Source organism: Toxorhynchites rutilus, chromosome 2, assembly GCF_029784135.1.
Source record: "Toxorhynchites rutilus septentrionalis strain SRP chromosome 2, ASM2978413v1, whole genome shotgun sequence".
In the NCBI taxonomy this organism is placed as follows: domain Eukaryota; kingdom Metazoa; phylum Arthropoda; class Insecta; order Diptera; family Culicidae; genus Toxorhynchites; species Toxorhynchites rutilus.
This window is the reverse complement of record NC_073745.1, coordinates 277924339-277942907: the sequence shown is the minus strand read 5'-3', so window position 1 is coordinate 277942907 and position 18569 is coordinate 277924339. Positions and strand designations below refer to the sequence as shown.

General features: G+C 38.8%; 1 protein-coding gene across 1 annotated transcript; it reads right to left on the bottom strand.

The window, feature by feature from the left end:
• Positions 1 to 7956: 7956 nt before the first annotated feature.
• LOC129768441 (dynein light chain Tctex-type 5-like) lies at positions 7957 to 17216 on the bottom strand. Its single transcript, XM_055770105.1, has 4 exons — positions 17108 to 17216; positions 16895 to 17043; positions 16213 to 16715; positions 7957 to 8234 (listed from the first exon to the last, which is right to left on the bottom strand). Exons 2-4 carry the CDS (start codon positions 16898 to 16900, stop codon positions 8066 to 8068), a joined length of 678 nt encoding a protein of 225 aa, XP_055626080.1. The 5' UTR covers positions 16901 to 17043; positions 17108 to 17216; the 3' UTR covers positions 7957 to 8065.
• Between the last annotated feature and the right edge of the window lie 1353 nt (positions 17217 to 18569).

Below are 18569 nucleotides of genomic sequence, written 5' to 3'. Positions count from 1 at the left end.
TGGATGTGTTGCGGTGTTATTCATTGCCCACTTCACGTGTTTCAGAGAACAAAGCTTCATTCACCTGAAAACGGGACACACTGTTAAATTGACTGTAGTTCAAAATATTTTATAGCTGGGAAAGTGGTTCCTCAACCTTTTTATCTTTGCGACCTCATTTCATTTTAATCAAGTGTCCCGCGGCCTCCTAACTCATGGATAAATTAAGTTAATGTGTGTGAAAATAGTCCTTCTAGAATGCTTGTTTTGTTTTCTAATTTAAAAAAGTCATCAAGAAATTACTGAGCAATAACAGTTTGAAATTGGACAATTTTCACGATGTGCTCGATTTTCGATTTTAGATTTGTACCCCAATATGTTCCCGAAAGACGTAATCCTACGTCAAAACTTGTGCTTGATGTCTTTTTTTTTCTTATACACTCTCAGTGTTCAGTCAATACGGTGTGGTGCCTACCGAAGCAGCAACGTGCTACACTGTCTTTGAGTTTATATAAATATTATATGTTCTAGGTCCTCCAAAACCTTCAGACCAATTAACCTACCATTTAAACCACGACTGGTGCAATAATCATAACTAGAAAACTTACCTAAAATGATTCATAGAGACCGCGTGCTATGCTGGATTTGAGTTTATATGAGAATCAGATGTTATAGCTTCCCAAAATCATTCTAAACTTCTGAAGATTATAGGATCAATGTTCTCCATTGACGTTAATTGATATAAATATAAAAAAGTAATCTTGTTTCTGTTTACATCAATCGACCATTCAACGAAATGAAAATCTGAAAATCTCATGTGCCACAACATGCGGCGAAGATTATCTTTAGGTAACCTGAAAAGGAAAACCTGGACAATTAATTGCTATATATCCTATTATTCATCGCGTCTTTTTCAATCGAAATCCAATCTGATCTGAAATCAGTGGAAATTCAACTGTGGGAAACCTGAGAAGGTAACCGATAGAACTTCTCTAAAATCAATCGTCCCGACGATATCTTATGTTATTCATAGCGTATACACATAGCGACGACGGAGAGTTATCTTTGCGAAGCCTGAAAAGGTAACCCGAAGAACTATAAAATCTGTGGAGGCGATCTGGCGTAGTGGTAACATCCATGCCTCTCACGCTAAAGGTCACGAGTTCAATTCTCACTCCCGACATTCTTCCAAAAATGGAAGTAAAAAGTGACGAGCCAGCCAAATGAGTTGAAAATCACTATAATACAGATAAAAAAAACTATAAAATCTATCTATCTCTATTAAATCTATCTATATATCGAGTTATCTTTGGAAACCTGAAAAAGTAACCGAGAGAACTCCTCTAAAACCAATATTTCCGTCGATATATTCCGTTATCATTCGCGCGTAGTCTGTATCGAACTTCAATTGCGACGGTGGAGAGTTATCTTTCTTTATGTTATGGCGATGGATAACAGCTATTACAACCGTCCTCCTTAGGGGCTTTAGACCCTCTGCTCTGGTTCTTAATAGTTTCAGGTTCTTTTTCAGACATGTTACCATAGAGATCCGCCATTCGCAGGCGAAGTTTTTTATTCCACATTCTTAGGGCATCCGCACCATTGTGTTGTTACAGACATTTTGACAACCCTCACCATAACGCAGCAGCCCCACTGGTGGTTGCGGTTCAGGTGTGGGAAATAGTAATCTGCCTCTCGGTGAATAGTGAGTTAACAAATTTGGCAACGCGATAGCAACCAAGCCAAGTGTTGCTATTTTCAACAAACGTCAAACATCTGTTGTGGGTTTCATTCGTCTTGTGTTCGTTTTTTGTGATTTTGCTCTGAAATATTATTTCGGAAGTGTATATATTACATTTATCTACCAAAAAATGAACGCGACGAAAAGAGAATTAATTGACACTTGTCATTTCTTCTAGTAATAGCAATCGTATTTAGCGGAAAAGATAGCAGCCAAGATGGTCAAAAGAAACACTACACAAATGTCAAAATTCGAGTTAGAGGTAAAATAACAGAGGATTGAGGTTAGGTTTGTAATCTACATCCGTGTTTCCATGAAACTCAATTAATCATATTATCGAGCAATAAGTACATAATAATAATAAAATTTTGAAAGTTGGAACTACATATACTTACTACACGAAACTTGGAAGGAGGTTCTATTCCTCAATCATTGGAATAGGTAATAAAATATTTTAGATAAATTAAAGTCGAACTTCTTAAAATAAACAATTTTACAGGATCCAGTTTTTTCAAGAACAATCTCACAGTTTTATGAAAAACATTATTGGCAACCATGGTCACTTTGCATTGAGAAAGAGAGAAAGAGAGAGGGGGGTATGTATTGAAGTTTTGAAGTTGAGAATCAATTTAGGAATAAGACTGCTTCGCCGATTGCTCTTGAAGAACCGTTCTAAATCATATTTCGGACAACTTCATTTTTCGGACACTTTGTAAAAATATCTTGAAATGCTTAATGTCCTGATGATATAACTATAAAATTAACATACCAATTGATTCTTTAGAGTAACCCCTCGATTTCACTATCATTTTATATGAGAATTACATTTGAATAATAACATAGTAGGTAAATATATGATAGCGTTACTCATTATCGGTTGTGTTTGACGTTCGCTTATCGTGAGCATGTAGAATTTAACCGTTCATCAACATTTAAATTTCTCTCGTGTTTCATCAGTTCTCATCATGGTTATCAGTTTACTTGTATTGTTTGGTAAGTGTTTCGCAGTTGAATATTAAAAATAATCAAGCATAGTGATTTTTTTCTTCAAAAGATTACAAAATAAAATGTCCGAAACTTGAATCGACCTTTTTCCCTACGATTCATATTTCGGACACCTGAAATTGGTGATACTACAACGTGAGTTTTCAGGCTTATTGTGGATTATGGAGTGTAGATTCATATAATGCACAAACATATTTTGAAATCTTGTATAAATAATACATATGTTTTTCAACTTCAGACCAGCGGATAGATATGAGGGACTCTGGATAATTAGTGGACAATATGCAACTAGATGAACTCTGACAGAAGAAACGTTGGTTCCTCTCTTGTATTCTGTATTCTGTATTCAATGATTGTAGACAATTTCAAGACATTTATGTGTGTATGGAAGGTTGCAGTACACTTTTAGACAGGGCAAGTCGTTTTTATTTTCGCATGTTTGATGATTTTATTGCATTAGTAATTGTACAGGAATATAAATTGAGCTTGAAACGAGAAGAAATGTTATGCAAACAGATTGCCCGAAATTCGAATTCGCTCTGTCCGAGATTTGATTTTTCTCATAAATAGTGTCCGAAGTTTAATTCGAATTCACTTCAATTGAAAAACATTTTTATTAGATAACCTTTTATGTTTTCAATGAAATAGAAAGCTTGAAAGCATATTAAACCAATTTGATGATTATCAACCAAATAATATCTGTGCATAAAATTTAGATCTGTTTTTTTTTGCATCAAGTGCCTCCGAAATATGATTCAGAACGGTATTCTGTGGAATGAAATGTGTTTGCGTTGCATAGAAAGAGAGTCATAAATTCGTCGCTCTGCGTTTTAAGCAGCAATCACGAATCGATAGTGTACCAGCTAACAACCAGTCGGTGGCGGCAGCGAGGGCGTCCAAATTGTCTCAAGACCGTGAGATGAGAGTTTAGGGTTAATTTTGCAAAATTGACCTTTTTGAAGACTAGAACAAATGCAAATGATGACTAAAAATGACTAAAAGTCTATAATTCAAATCAACATCATCTTCATCTTTATCACTCAAACATCCCCAAAAAATGAACATTTAAGTACAGAACCCCAATAAACTAATAAAAAGAAAAAGGAACTGAGAAGGGAACGAGAAATAACGTATTTCATTTCTGGGATGTAAGTTCAAAGTTTCCGAAAACAAGATCATTACGTTGGAGGCACAAGATTTTGCGCCAACATGCGAAATATATAAGGTCTACGAGTTATATTCTTGTTACTTATTCCCTCAAATTCTTGTTTCAATAGCTTAAAAACTGATTTGAAAGTAAACTAGCTAAAATTTATGCATAAAATATAATATCAAGAACGTCGTTTGATTTCATAGAAAGCGGACACGGTTTGCTGTCGAGCATCGAACGACAGTGAAGTGTCTTTTTCAAGGCAGGTCGAGAAGGAGTTTGAAGTAGTGTTTTCTCCACACGGGCCCTTCTCAGGGCTAGAGACGAATAAACTTTAAAGTTTAAATTCATGAAGAAGAAGAATATAATAACAATCGTTATTGGTCAGCGATTCATGCATATTGTCGGGTGGCAGCAATATCAAAGTTTGGCGTTTGCTTTGTGTTGGCTCGCCGCTAGCATTCCCTCCCCATCACGAGCAAAATTGTTGTGTACAATTCGAGTGTGAACTTCCTCCATGGTATTTTTTTTTTGTTTGTATTATGGAAGCTTGAAAACTTGCAATTCATTCGCCTCTAATTGCATGGTATGGCAATAACGATTTTATTAGATTTATAATATTAATCTATTGGATTTTATTAGAATAATGATTGTATCTATCAATCATATAAAGTTTCAAGCATCTTGAAATTAAGACTCATTCAATCAATCACGATCCATACAATCGGCATCTCTTTTGTACCTACACGCATTGTTGCATGCCGAAATATGTTTCCGAAATGTAACGGCGGCGAGGACATCCGAAATGCCTTTTTTCAAGGGCGTAAATGTGCATGTAATATACGAGGGCAGTCCTATAAGTACTTAACCTACAAAAAACAAAAAAAATTGAAAAGTGGCGACTTATTTCTCAACATAGTCTCCTTGATACACTCGATACACTTGACCCAGCGATGCAACGATGCAACCAACAATCCATCCGAAAAATACGTTTTCTTGAGGTCTGCAACGTAGGCCTCCGTGGCGGCGATGACCTCCTCATTCGACTTTTCAAGTTTGGATACAAAAAAAGTCGCACGGGGCCAAATCTTGAGAATACGGTGGATGAGACAACAGCCCGTAGTGAAATTCGACCAATTTGGCCGTGGCGACGGCGGAATTTTCATTTTTTCCAAAATCCGCGGACACGCCCGCTTCCACTAACGGTCAAAACAAAACTACGAGTCCGATTCGGCTGACAATTTGACAGTAGCCGTTTACGAGAATGGACTACACGATAAGTAATCTCTCTTGCGATACTGACACCATCGGGCGATTAGGCTAAGTACTTATTGGACCGTATAATAATCTCGTATTAATAGTCGCCCTCTCACACACCTACAAGAAATTTCAGCAATGTTTTAAAATATCCATTTCGAATTGATTTCAATGCAATTTCAAACAAATGGTTACTAAACCAACGGTAGTCTTACGTTAACCATGCGGTAACATCACAGATATAATCCACCCGAATTTTCCTTTTAAAATAATAAAAATGCCTAAGAAAACATTAACTTAAATTTTTTTTTATTTTTCTAAAACGCTACTTAATGCAATGCAACTGGATTAGAGATACTAATTTCATAATTCGAAGATGCATCTGTCAATACCAACGCCAATTTTATATTTTCTTCGACGTCCAAGTAAAAAACTTGATTTGAAAAAGAGTTGAAAATCCGCTGGTCCAAGACATTTTTCCCGAATACATCACGAACCGAGAAAACATGTTAAGTGCCCAAATATTCATCCGGAATTTCACAGGGAAGACTATTCACATTCAATGAGAACGAATACGGTTTTCTTTGCATGTACGTAAGCTATGACTCATATCATAATAGGCTGCGAGTGAAAGTAGCCGATTCCCTTAGCTTGACCATGACGATGTGGCAGCGTATTCCTAATTTGTCCCTCGCACATGTCGCAGAAAGTCATTTCAATCGTCGCGGGAGTGTTCCTGTGGACCGTGAAAAGGGCCTTAGGCCGAGAAAAGAAGGTCATCCGAGGTCAGCTCGGATTCCGAGAGTTATCGCTGCCATCAAAGAGATGATTCGGGCAAATCCGGTGCGTTCAATGAGAAAAATGGCGAAGGAACACGGGATTGGCTACTTTACGGTACGGAAGGCCGTAAAGGAAAAGTGCAGGGCGAAGACGAGGGCACGGAAAAAAACTCACATGATTACCAACCACATCCGGGAGCTACGAGTCGAGCGATGTGAGAAAATCTTGAACTTTCTCAGGCGAAAAAATCCGGTAATCGTGTTGTACGACGAGAGCATGCTTACCGTCGATCCCGTATCAAATTCCAGAACCGACCGCTATATTTGTAAGAAACGGTTCCGACGAGCATAAAAACTTGTATCTGATCAAGCATCCTGCTAACGTTGTGGTGTTTGGATTGGTAACTTCCGATGGCAAACAAATTAACCCGGTGTTCATTCCAGAAGGCGACAAAGTAAACACGGAGGTCTACATCCGAATCACTAAAAAGTGAGTATGTTATTCCCTGGATCAAAGACCAATACGGCGTGTCATTAAAACCAAGGTCTTTTCTGAACACCACCCAACTACAGCAAGCCATTGATCCGTACCGGGAGAGAAATGGATCCAGCCTACATTTTAAGGATCTGTCGTGCGTTCAGAAAATTAACCCTACCATACTCGCGCACTGGGCTCACAGACCGAGAAATCAATTATTATATAAGGATATTTCAGAAGCTTTGGTATTATAAACGAAGATAGTCACTGTACACAATTTTTTCGTTTCGACTTATCTCTTTCTCATCTCTAGAAGCTCAACAAAATTGAGTGATTCTATAGTTATGAAACAGAGTGTATTACACAATATACGAGAGTCCTGATATCACGGTCCGATCACACTCCTGGTTTTACTCTAATTATTCTCAACAAGGCCCAATGCAGCTGCTGATCGTAAGTCCCTCTACGACGCGTAATAGATTCATGTAAACGTTACTTTTCCGTTCAAAGAAACGTATGAAGATGCTACACATAGTTGTTTGAGACAAATTCAACGATTTTTCCATTTTTGAACCTAACCACGTCCGATTTTTGACGTGGATTTCCAACATTAGTTTGCTTTTTCGGCTTTAATCTGTCACAACTTTTTCAAATCTAAATATGTGGTAACAAAACTTTCATCACCAAAAGAGGAAAACTTTCTAAACAATCTGCATTTCAGAAACGATCGGTATGAACGCTGTAGTAAATTGAGCAGGGCGTAGAGTTTCCAACTGAAGCAAGTTTTACACTTCAAAATGAATACATTTCAGTGTCTTTGGAACTTGTTGAATTAAATCCGAATTGAATAAAGAAAACAATTTACCTAGATCATATTTTTCTGCGACACGATTAAAAGAATAGAAATGTTTGCAACGAACCTCCGATTTCATGAATTTTGTGGGCAAAAAACTAACTAACAAAGTAAACTTACAAACTTACATTTACGAGGGCAGTTCGATAAGTACTTAGTACGATGAGGCTAAGTACTTATCGGACCACCCTCGTACAACAACCCTATCTGCCTCTGATTCATGCAGAACCCCCTAACCGCAATCGATGAGTTGTCGACATCCTATAATACCATTCAACCGATTGTTGCATATACACTCAAGGGACCAACAAAAATCATTAACAGTGTGATACGAATGCCCCAGCTTGTGTGTGGTAGCCAGCAGCAGAACAGAGGCTACTACACACAAGTAGCGATGAAATAACAAATGAATCCCCCCTCAAAGTTAAAGGTAGTGGCAAAGCTGTAATAACGCAGATGAGTTCCCGCTGCCAGGCCAACGAATCAACCTGTTTTGACTTCACATTTGTTATGGCAACCGAAGTAAGGTGTGTGGGTTTGTGCCGGCCGTTGCGTTTGTTTGCCCCCTTCAATTGGCGTCTCATACATACAGCGATCTTCGAACGGTTGGTAGCGACCTGTTGATCGCGAAAAGCTCTCTTTACTAGAATCAGAGTCACCTATATGTGAGCAACAGCGAATTGAAACCGATCTGAAATACGAAAAACACATATGTTTTTGTTGTGCGAAGCACTTCTAATATACTTTATTAGCCACATTACAACAAGCAATAGTTCAACAACAGTTATTCAAACAGAACAGGAATCACAGCGGCACATTACGTTCATTCATTGTAGATGGCATAAATTGTGGCAACGGCAAACAAGCTCGGCGATGAATCATAGATGCAGGACACGTAGCTATCCTTCTCCGGATCCCACAGAAACTGGGCGATAGATTTCAAACCTTGCATGTATCGCTCGCCCATTGTTACGGTGACAACAATTTTATATCTGCAAAGAAACATAAGAAAATTGCGGTTTTAAATCTGTGGACATATTTTCCTTGAGCTAATGCTTTAATCTCGGTTAAATCGAGTGCGACACACATACGAGTATTTCCCAGCAAAACCCTCATCTCGCGATAAACTTACACCTTTATATTCTTACTGACGCTGAGCGCTCAGGATTTTCCCTCACTCGCGAAGAAACCCACTGTCGTCTAATTGAGCCAACAAAGTATGTTGAATCTGGGAAGTAAGAATTTTTTCCCGGTACTGTGACGCATCAAAACCGGAACTACATAAACTTGCTCTATGGCTGAAACCGTATGCTAAGTCGCATGTGAGATGCTGGTGGAGAACGAAGCGCGCGTTCTTGTTGTATAGGAATGAGATCATACCATTACCTCATTACCCCATCCATACCCCAATATGTGTGTAATACAGACGCGTATGCGTTACATAGGGGCTTCAAATTTATAATTAAGGCTCAATGTTATCTTTTCGTCAGCTCGCATCGGCTTGATACTAGCGAATGAGTTATGTGGGTTATTCTGCGGAACGAAGGATCAGCAAAAAGATGCTTGGTTTGATTAAGTTTAAAATATTCCGAGAAGGGTTGTTCTAAGCGTCTTACACTGAAAACGTTTAAATTAATTAAAAAAATGGCGAATCGATTTTTCTCAACAGTCGAATAATCTTCACTACAGTTTGGTATTGTAATGTTCATCGTTGTAAAGAGAGAAATTCGACTTTCATTTTGTCATTTAAGGGGTCTTTCAGATTGAACGCTCACGCAGCAAATTTTAATAACTTCTACAAAAGTGAACCGATTTTTATATTAAAAAAACGAAAATAAAGCTTATTTGAGGACATTTTCGATGTGACCACCGCTTTTTTCGATAATGCGTTTCAAACGGTGAACAAAATTCTTCATGCACAACTCTAACATTACGACTTCGATACTGTTGAAAATCCGAGTTATTTCTTCATTAAGTTCCTCCAAATTTTGTGGCTTATTGAAATAGCAACGGTCCATTACACTAAGTTCCACATTTCCATAAAAATACACGTTATTGTAAATTGTACATCTTGAAACTAAAAACCATCCAATCCAAGACTGAACGAGTAGCCGAATATTATCGTCCCGAAGTGGAGAATAGGGGGTCTCCGTAGCCACATTGGTTGCGCGTTCGCTTAGTAAGCGATCGATCGTGAGTTCAAAACTCAGGACCCTCATTGACCACCTCTTTGTTGAGTTACAGAGCTACGTCCACGCAACAATCATCAGCGATGGAGATCGATTCACGGTCGAAATAAGATCGATTCATCCATACAACTGCTCTGCTCTGCAAGACACATCGGGCTGCTGTTCTATAAATAACTCAACAATGATCATTCAACTGTCTCCGCTGTCCGGTGGTCCAACTGGATAATGGAAGAACAGAAAGAATACTCTTACGCCTAAATGGCTACTGTGTGAATGTACCATATGTAATGGTATAGGAGGAATACTGGCGAATGGCAACTGTGTAATGTGCTAATTATAGATATGATAACCATGTGACATGTACACGATTAAAAATTCGGCTCTATTACAGCTAAAATGCTAATGAGCCTTAAATAAATAAATGGTATAAAAAAAAAAAAAGTGGAGAATGCACTGTTACCATCGACGGAGCGAAAAAAAATTAATAAGGAGCTATTCATTTTTTTTATGCGTGAGCGTTTAATCTGAAAGACCCTGTAGATAATTCCATGCAAATGCAGACAGCGACTACGATTGATGTGGTCCATTCAAACGAATCAATTTTTAACAACTTTTCCGAGAATTTTGGCTGGTATCTCATCAATGACATAATTTTATCTTCCGAGGCCTCAGTCGTGGCTGGCTCAATTGTATAAACTAGAAACATTGAAAAATCCCTCAAAAAGTCCAGAAATGTAAAATCAAACGATAAGGCAATCCCTTTTTGACGTAGGATTACGTCTTTCGGGAACATATTGGGGTACAAATTGAAAATCGAAAATCGAGCACATCGTGAAAATTGTCCAATTTCAAACGCTTATTACATTTCAATATATGAAATTCGACATTGCAAATATATGAAAGTAGGGGGAGCTCTTGTTCCCACCCAGAAGTGTTCCCTAATAGAGACATCAAAACCAAGGTGCCCGGGTGAACTCGGCATGGCAAATATATGCAAATCGGGGGCATTTTTATATTGCAAGTAAGGTCAATGATACGATTAACTTTAGCAAAAAAAATTTAGATTTGGAACTTTAATGCTGTTTGCATCGTGACATTTCATATCATTGACCGATCATGTATTGTGAAAAATTTAGAAAAGTGTAGGTGTAAAATTGTATGTGGTAGCTTGTTGTGTTAAAAATGACTTGATATATGAAACGATTTATTTCAATTTTCATAAACAAAAACCAAGGTGTGTTCTCGCTCAAGAACGGGTGGTTCGGTTTAAGCTATCTGTTTTGTTGTGTTCATTTTCAACCAAACAACCAAACAAAACGGCCACCAAATCATTATCAGAGAGTTTATCGATGTAATTTTTTAATTAACGGAATCCTACGTCAACTATGCGGTTGTAACTCGGACACAACTCTCCTGTGACTTTTTTTTTTGCTTTGACACAAATAACAAATAATGCTTGAGCAGTCAGAAAAATAACCGTGAAAGTACCAGTTCATTACAATTTTTGTATTACAGAAACTCGTATCGTTTATGGCGATGAAAAGTGAATGTTTTTGAGAATCCTAAGCGTAATGAATCAAGGGTAGATCCAAGCGCACAATCTATTAACCGCAAGCCATAATAACTTTGAGAAAGCGAGAAGGGTTAAGGGGACGATATCGACAACACTTTATCAGGTTCAACCATTTACCGCTAGAAAAACCTTTTTCTTAGTGACCAATGCTATACGATCTATTTCCTATAGAAAATTAAATCAATCAACAGTAACGACCCTCGATAAGCCGGGTTCTTCTAGCTGTAAATGGTTGAACCTTATAAATTGTCGTCTTGTCATCAAAATTTAATGGACCAAAGCGAAATTGAAGAAGCAATGCAATTTCCGCCGAATGTACCAATCAAAGTTCATCACCAACTTCCAATGTCGCTAATGAATGAAGAGGATCATCGTATTTTACAGCTAGACGGAGCTGACAATTCAGTAATATCTCTTCAATCTCCGAGGAATGCATGTAATCTGCCGGTCAATGTCTCGTAGATAAGCGGTTTCAAGTTCTAAATAAGAAGTGAAATACCTTCCAAACTTAATTACTCCCGAATATCACGTGGTTGTATCAACGATTCACGCACTTGCTGAGTGGCCGAACATAACCATATAGTTGCATTCCAAAGACATGAGAAATTATCAAATTTGCTGTTCGATTTTTCATACAGCTGATCGTCAATGGGTTCTTCAGTATCTCAGCATCTTGATAATCAGAAACCCCATTTTACAAAGGAATAATACGCAAATTATGTTATGCAGGACCTCTCGCAGAACGGCAACAGTAAATCCGAATCGAATCTGTTATGTGGTGGTAGCGACGGTGACGGCAACCGTTGTGGAACAAATTTTTACCCTCAAAGTAAAATACCACAGTAAAACACACTTCGGTTTGAAATGCACTGCACTTTAACGCCACTTTTAACAATGCTCAATTCACGAAAATTGAATTATCGATCAGAAAAAGTCACCAATGAGCTCGAAAATACTTCTAAATTAACACAAGCTAGACTTGAAAAAGCCCATTTTGAAAAACTAACGTCAAATTCTAATGATCGACCTTGAGAATGGCCATTTGGAAGCCGCCTCCTCTGATGCCACCCGGTCGTTAGCTGGATGAATCGATTATATTTTGTTCCACCAGCACCATTATCGCACATTTCTCAACAACCTCAATCTTTCTGTAGCATCGCATGATAACAATACAGTTGTGTGCTTGTGATGCAAAAATACAGAAGCAGTCTCCACCAGACGGCATTAAAGTCTACGCGGTGCTTCAATCGAACAAAATTGCATCCATAGAGAGCAGAGGCCCACGGTTCTCCAGTGGGAATTCCATCAGCAAAAAGGGAATATCAAAACCACTCTTCCTCCGTTCGAAACTTGCGGTGAATGGGATGATTTACAGCACAAAGTCGGAAGTTGCCTCCTCCATCCAAAAATATCATCCGGATGAAGATGTGGTGTTTTAGCCGAACCAAAATGATGTTCATAATTAATAAAGTACCTTATGCGAATAAGTAGCTGGAGGAGATGAACCGCTTAGAGATAGATATTGTTCCGAAGTCCGCCAGCCCTTCGAACGTCCCCTAGCCACGTCCCATCGAGAATTTCGGGGCAAACCTGAAGGGGAGGATCTACTCCAACAATTTCATAGCGAAAACTGAGGAGCAACTAATAAATAAAGCTAAGACAGAAATGAAAAACTGGTCAACAAGTATATTTTCGACATAAATGGATACGTCCACGAGGACGTGTCCTCGACAGATTTAAGTTCGCATACATGGATAAATATTCTCGGAAGCAAAGTATTTGCACCTGTAGATCAACAAGAACCTAAATCCATAAAAATTCTCCGCATTTCAGCGCAATATAAAAATACTGGGCAAATATGAAGCGGAAGCTTAGAAAAGGCTCAGGACACTGCACAGATGACCAGATTTTGGGACAGAGTTCGAAAGAGTTTTATACTGCAAGTTTGCAACGTTAGATGTTAGATGGGTCAGATAGAAATAATTTTAATTATATTTTTCTATGAGAATACAATAGAATATCTTTGTTTGATTGGTTAACCTTTTTCGTATGTTATCTAGGACTCTAGGTGGACAATACTTCAGCATATACGTGTAAAGTGTAAACCAGGCGTCAGAGTGGAACTGTTTATCGTGAACTGCGATTAAAGGTTATGCGACAGACCAAGGCTAAAGGGTGTGTCACATCAAATTGCATCACGGAAAAAACGCTGTAGAAATTTCGTTTTTAGGAATTATATATTCAGCTTTCGCTTATAATCAGATAAGAGTGTATAGATAACGTTGGCCATGCTTTACTGTCAATTTTTCGTAAATTTGGAAAAATGTCGTCGAACGAAAAAGAGCGTCGTGAATTAATCCTGCGCACTCATTTCGAGAATCCGGAGTTGTCACATCGGGACATCGGTAAGATACTGGAAATCGTCCAATCCACGGTCAGCAGAGTACTAAAACGATACTTCGAGAACCTAACCATCGACCGGAAGGTGAAGAACGGCAAAAATGGATGCTCCGTCAGTGAAAAAGATCACAAGTGCGTAGTTAAGCAGTTTAGACGTGATCCGAGAAGTTCGGTCCGGGATGTCGCCAATAAGCTGAATTTGTCAAGTTCATTCGTCCAGCGGACCAAGCAGCGGGAGGGCCTGCGTACATACAAGGTTCAGAAGGCTCCTAACCGCGACGAAAGGCAAAACATGGTGGGGAAGACACGAGCCCGGAAGCTGTACACCGAAATGCTGACGAAGCCGCATTACCTGGTAATGGACGACGAAACCTACGTCAAAGCGGACTTTCGTCAGCTGCCGGGCCTGTTGTTCTTCTCCGCAGAGGACAAATTCAGCGTTCTGGAGGAGATTCGCAAGCAGAAACTATCCAAGTTTGCCAAAAAGTACATGGTGTGGCAAGCGATCTGCTCTTGCGGAAAGCAGAGTGCCCCCTTCGTGATGACCGGTACGGTAAACGGGCAGGTTTACCTTAAGGAGTGCCTATAGAAGCGCTTACTACCATTATTGAAACAGCAAGAGGGCCCAACCATCTTCTGGCCGGATCTCGCTTCGTGCCACTATTCAAAGGACGTGTTGGAGTGGTACGAAGCCAACGGGGTCACCTTCGTGCCAAAGGAAATGAACCCGCCCAACGCGCCGGAGCTTCGCCCAATAGAGAAATATTGGGCGATTATGAAGCAGGCCCTCCGGAAGAACCCAAAAGTTGTCAAATCGGAGGCGGACTTCAAGAGAAAATGGATTTCTGTTCAAAAAAAACTACAACCTGACGTTGTACAGAACCTTATGGACGGGGTAAAGAGGAAGGTGCGAGCATACGGGCTTGGGCTCGAAGTATGAATAAAAAGAAAATGCCAAAAGTTGTTTAATAGTTTTTATTTTACTGTCTAAAATTTTGAAAAGGATCGGTCTACTGGGCGAATTTCTACAGCGTTTTTTCCGTGATGCAATTTGATGTGACACATCCTTTAATTCCAACTTATCAGATTACAAGTGATACTAGTGAGTCAAGCTAGTGAGCAACCTAACCGAACTGAGCAAAGTGGTTAAAATACGGACCCTTAAGTTGTATTACCAGCTCAAACAAACCTCAGAGGACATCCTTTAATGGACACTGAAACGAATCCAACTACAGACAAATCCTAGGACAAAAAAATAGTAAAACTTCAGAGGTAGAATGATCAAAATGTGTTCAATTTAAATTTGACGTATTTATTTTTAGTATGTTTTTTTAAGGTGTGTACGTGAAGAATGATACTTCTTTCTCATTGAGACGTTTGTTTTCTAGTTCTTAAAATGGCGTTCACGCAGAGTGTAACGTTTGAAAATTTTGTTCGTGCAACGTGAAAATCCAAGCATCTCACATGCGAAGATGGCAAAATAGGACATCAAGCAGCCTTCGGGACAGGAGTTTTACACGACGAAGGTAACTGACAACTTTAAGTCCATATAACTATAAAAGTCCCCAGAATAATACCTGGTTTGGCAAACTATTTTCACTTACGGCTGGAAAAGCGATATTTTCATCGCCACACCTTTTTAAGCATTGCTCCTCTTGCCTGGACTCCATTGTGAGAATTGAAGAGTAAATGTCAAAGTCAAAATAGAGGGATCATGTTACGCGAACACACCAACGAAATAAGGGTGTTTTTGTTTTTTAAATGCACACTTTAAAAAATACGTCAAATTCAAGTTGATCAAATTTTGATTGTTGTACCCTTTTGCTCGGGGCAAGATAACTTTCAAATCCAAATTTGTGTTTATGGATAAGTTTCCAAAAAAAAACAATGACTTGGCAAGGCATACATAATTGCGGTAAGAACATCAGGGTGTTCATGTTTAATAAAACTATGTAATCGGAATTATACAATTATATAGAAACGGATTTGAATCTCCACATGACGGTCCAATAATGTCCATCACAGCAAGTACGTAATCGACAGAAACTTTTTTTGGATTTTTCAATAGTTGAGGCATATCAATAATCTCACAACGCAATCATTGTGGACAAACATAAGTAATATTACATTATGGAAGCAATAATCCTCCAGGAACGTTGATACATTTGAAAAAAATTAAGATTTCCAACTATTCGCGAATCTTGAGAAGTTCGGAATGAGAAACGTTTCGAAGTGAGTGAAGATATCAAAGCGACGTCAAATAGCTATTTTGATGGCCTTTCAGGATTTCACTTCCAACATAACAATTAACAAACATAGTCATTGGATGATTAATGCATTCCTTTTAGACCATAATGCAACCTTCTAGACCCAAAACCTCTCACAGGTATAATTCACCTCGTTTAACTTTCGAACACGGTGTGCTTTAGCATGTGATGGAGATTTTGGAGCTGAATCGTCTATATTAAAAGTGATACCATTTGCATTTCCTCGATAAGAACACGGGTTAGCAATCCAATCATTATAAACAATCACAAAGCCTTCTCCAGTAGCTTGATTTACAATGTTTTCGATCACATTTTATTACCCCTCGAACACCCAAACCACGGCACCACATCCTGTGTCACAATGTCTCGTAAATCGCGAATATCACTCCCATTGAATCCCGAAGCTTTGCCCCATAAACCACGCTCGATCCACCGGTTGACACAAGGTTACACATTCGCCCAAAATCAACATATGTTTCGCAGCGTAGTTCGCTTAGATTTAACGATAATGGGAGGCCATAAAGTCAATACCAGAACTCACCGATCGAAGTTCAACTCCTTCACTTTCGCTTTCACGTCCTCGCAGATTTGCTGGCATAGGGATGGGGCAAAGTAGGAACTGTACTCAACCCCTTGCAGCGATTTATCCAGGGATTCCCGCAGAATAACTTCACAGGCTTCCCGGTTGAAGGGGTTCTTCGATTCCAGCTGATAGGTGGGCAGAAATTTCAACACTGGAGCCGTATCGGACGCAACCATGGCACAAATCGGCGGTGGCAACGGGACGTTGTTTATAACTTTCAAATTGGTTATGGCCAAACTGACCTTTCCCAAGTTGGTGCTGTTACTGACCCGGTAGCGATTAGTGATGCTGAACGCGGAACCGAAGAACTTTCCAAACTTGGCCTGTGGATTTGGGCCTACATTCGGGGCAGGTTTCCTCGGCGCTGGAGCAACGGTTGCCACTTGCGCGATGACCGGAACAGTTGTGACTCCCGGAGCGGTCGCGGCAGTTGTGGTTGCCATTCCTGCTGCCGTAGATTTCTACAGTCACAGATTTAATTATATCACGTGTCACGTACCATAAAACGATACGGCAAAAGTTGGAGAACGGCACGAAGTGATGAGCGATATGAAATAAAAACAAAACCACATTAAATAACATAATGCAGAATAAAAGTTTTAATCAGTTGAATTATTAAAATGCTGAAAGGACAAATTACCTCCATTATTACGAAATGTGATCCGAGCTTTGCCTGTTGGTTGTTTACTGGTATTCCACACAGTCACTGCTAACTTCTTCAGCGCTCCATGCTGAACGGTAGAAAATACGCTAATAAATAGTCCTTTGTCATGCTTCTTTTCTATCCCTCTAGAGGGAGATAGAGGGAAAGAGATAATGTTGAAAGGAACAAAACTTTTCCAAACACACTTACTTCCTTGCCAAACCACAATAGCGTCAGCAAGTGAAATCGGAACGAAGGGTTCCAGTAGTTCACATGCCATACATCCTATTTGAACGACGAATCGAAGGGCGGCAGTTTGTCAATCCTTTCATTCTAGCGAAGCGTGCGCCCTATAAGCAAAATGTGCGGCAGAAGCAAATCAATTCCTTCCACTTTCGGTGTGCATTATGTTGCGGAAATAACTGTATAAAGAGAACGTATTAGTTCGGAAGTATGCCAAACATTGTTGAAAAGTATTGTGATAACTACACAGGCAGTCAAGTTAGAATTCGCGCTGAATGCAAAAATTAAAACACTGTTTTTCAAACACCATGTGCTTACATGGAATTATTCATGAAGCCAGACGTGAATTTCCAAACTGTCGAAAAACAAAAAAAAAATGCACCCAAAATATGTGCCTATACCTGTATTTATACGTCTTGCTCCACAATCTTATGCCAATTTTCACACAGCTTCAAAAATCTATCCTCCTAGAACTTGCTACATTCGTCGAAAAATTGGCCAAGGTGCATTTTCTGCAGTCCAAAGAGCCGAAGGTTTTTGATTGATTACTTAAAACATGTTGTCCTGACTCTTACTTAATCATTTGTATATACATTTCCTAATATTTCCACAGAAACTCATTATTATAATACAAATAATTATCAAACACAATTTTTGGGTGATATTTTTTCACAATTTGTAGAAAAACTTTTACATATAGCATTCATATTCTAAGCGGAAAAGTAAATTTTCATTCATAATTTTATATTTTGAAACTCAATGCCGCCAACACGAGAACGTCAACCAAAACGTCATTATCAGGATTACCACATATACAGAATATTCTGTGTCTTACAGATTTTTCGATAAATTTCAGATACAGAATACAGAATAACAGATTTTCAGCAAAAATACAGACTTACAGATATTTTTTTAAATTAAATTTTAACTGCATACATTGATTTATAAAAATAATGCAAGGAAGTGACTTTTGTGAAGTGAAGTGAATTTTTAGGCAAAATCTTGAGCGATTTGAAGAGCTTAAACTATTCTTCTCGTTCCAAGTTAAGTATGATCATAATCAATCCGCCGATTGTATAATGACTCATTTAAATTATCCTATGACTAAACCGTTTATGTTGCTCCTAAACTTTGTTCTACCGCTCATCGATAACGTCAATTGCACTTTTAAATCAGAAAGTTCTCTATTTTGCGAACTTTATGACGAGACAAGAATGTTATTGCTGATCATGTTGGGTAACTTATGTTTGGAAAGCTACGTGCAACGATTCGCTGATGCTGACCTTGATGTGTAAGATTTTGGGGACTTTCTGAAGAAGCCTGAGGATGTTTACGTTGGTATCGATGCAGAAGAATCTGAAAAAAGGTTGAATGCAGCTAGGAAGCTGAGCTTCAAATCAATTTGTCGTGGCTCCTATATTGAACTCAT

Excerpts from the sequence above, each read along its gene's own strand:
- LOC129768441 (XM_055770105.1), bottom strand. Across the intron at positions 8,235-16,212 it reads AAGGAGTTGAACTTCGATCG|ATATAAAATTGTTGTCACCG; the intron begins GTGAGTTCTGGT and ends GTTTCTTTGCAG.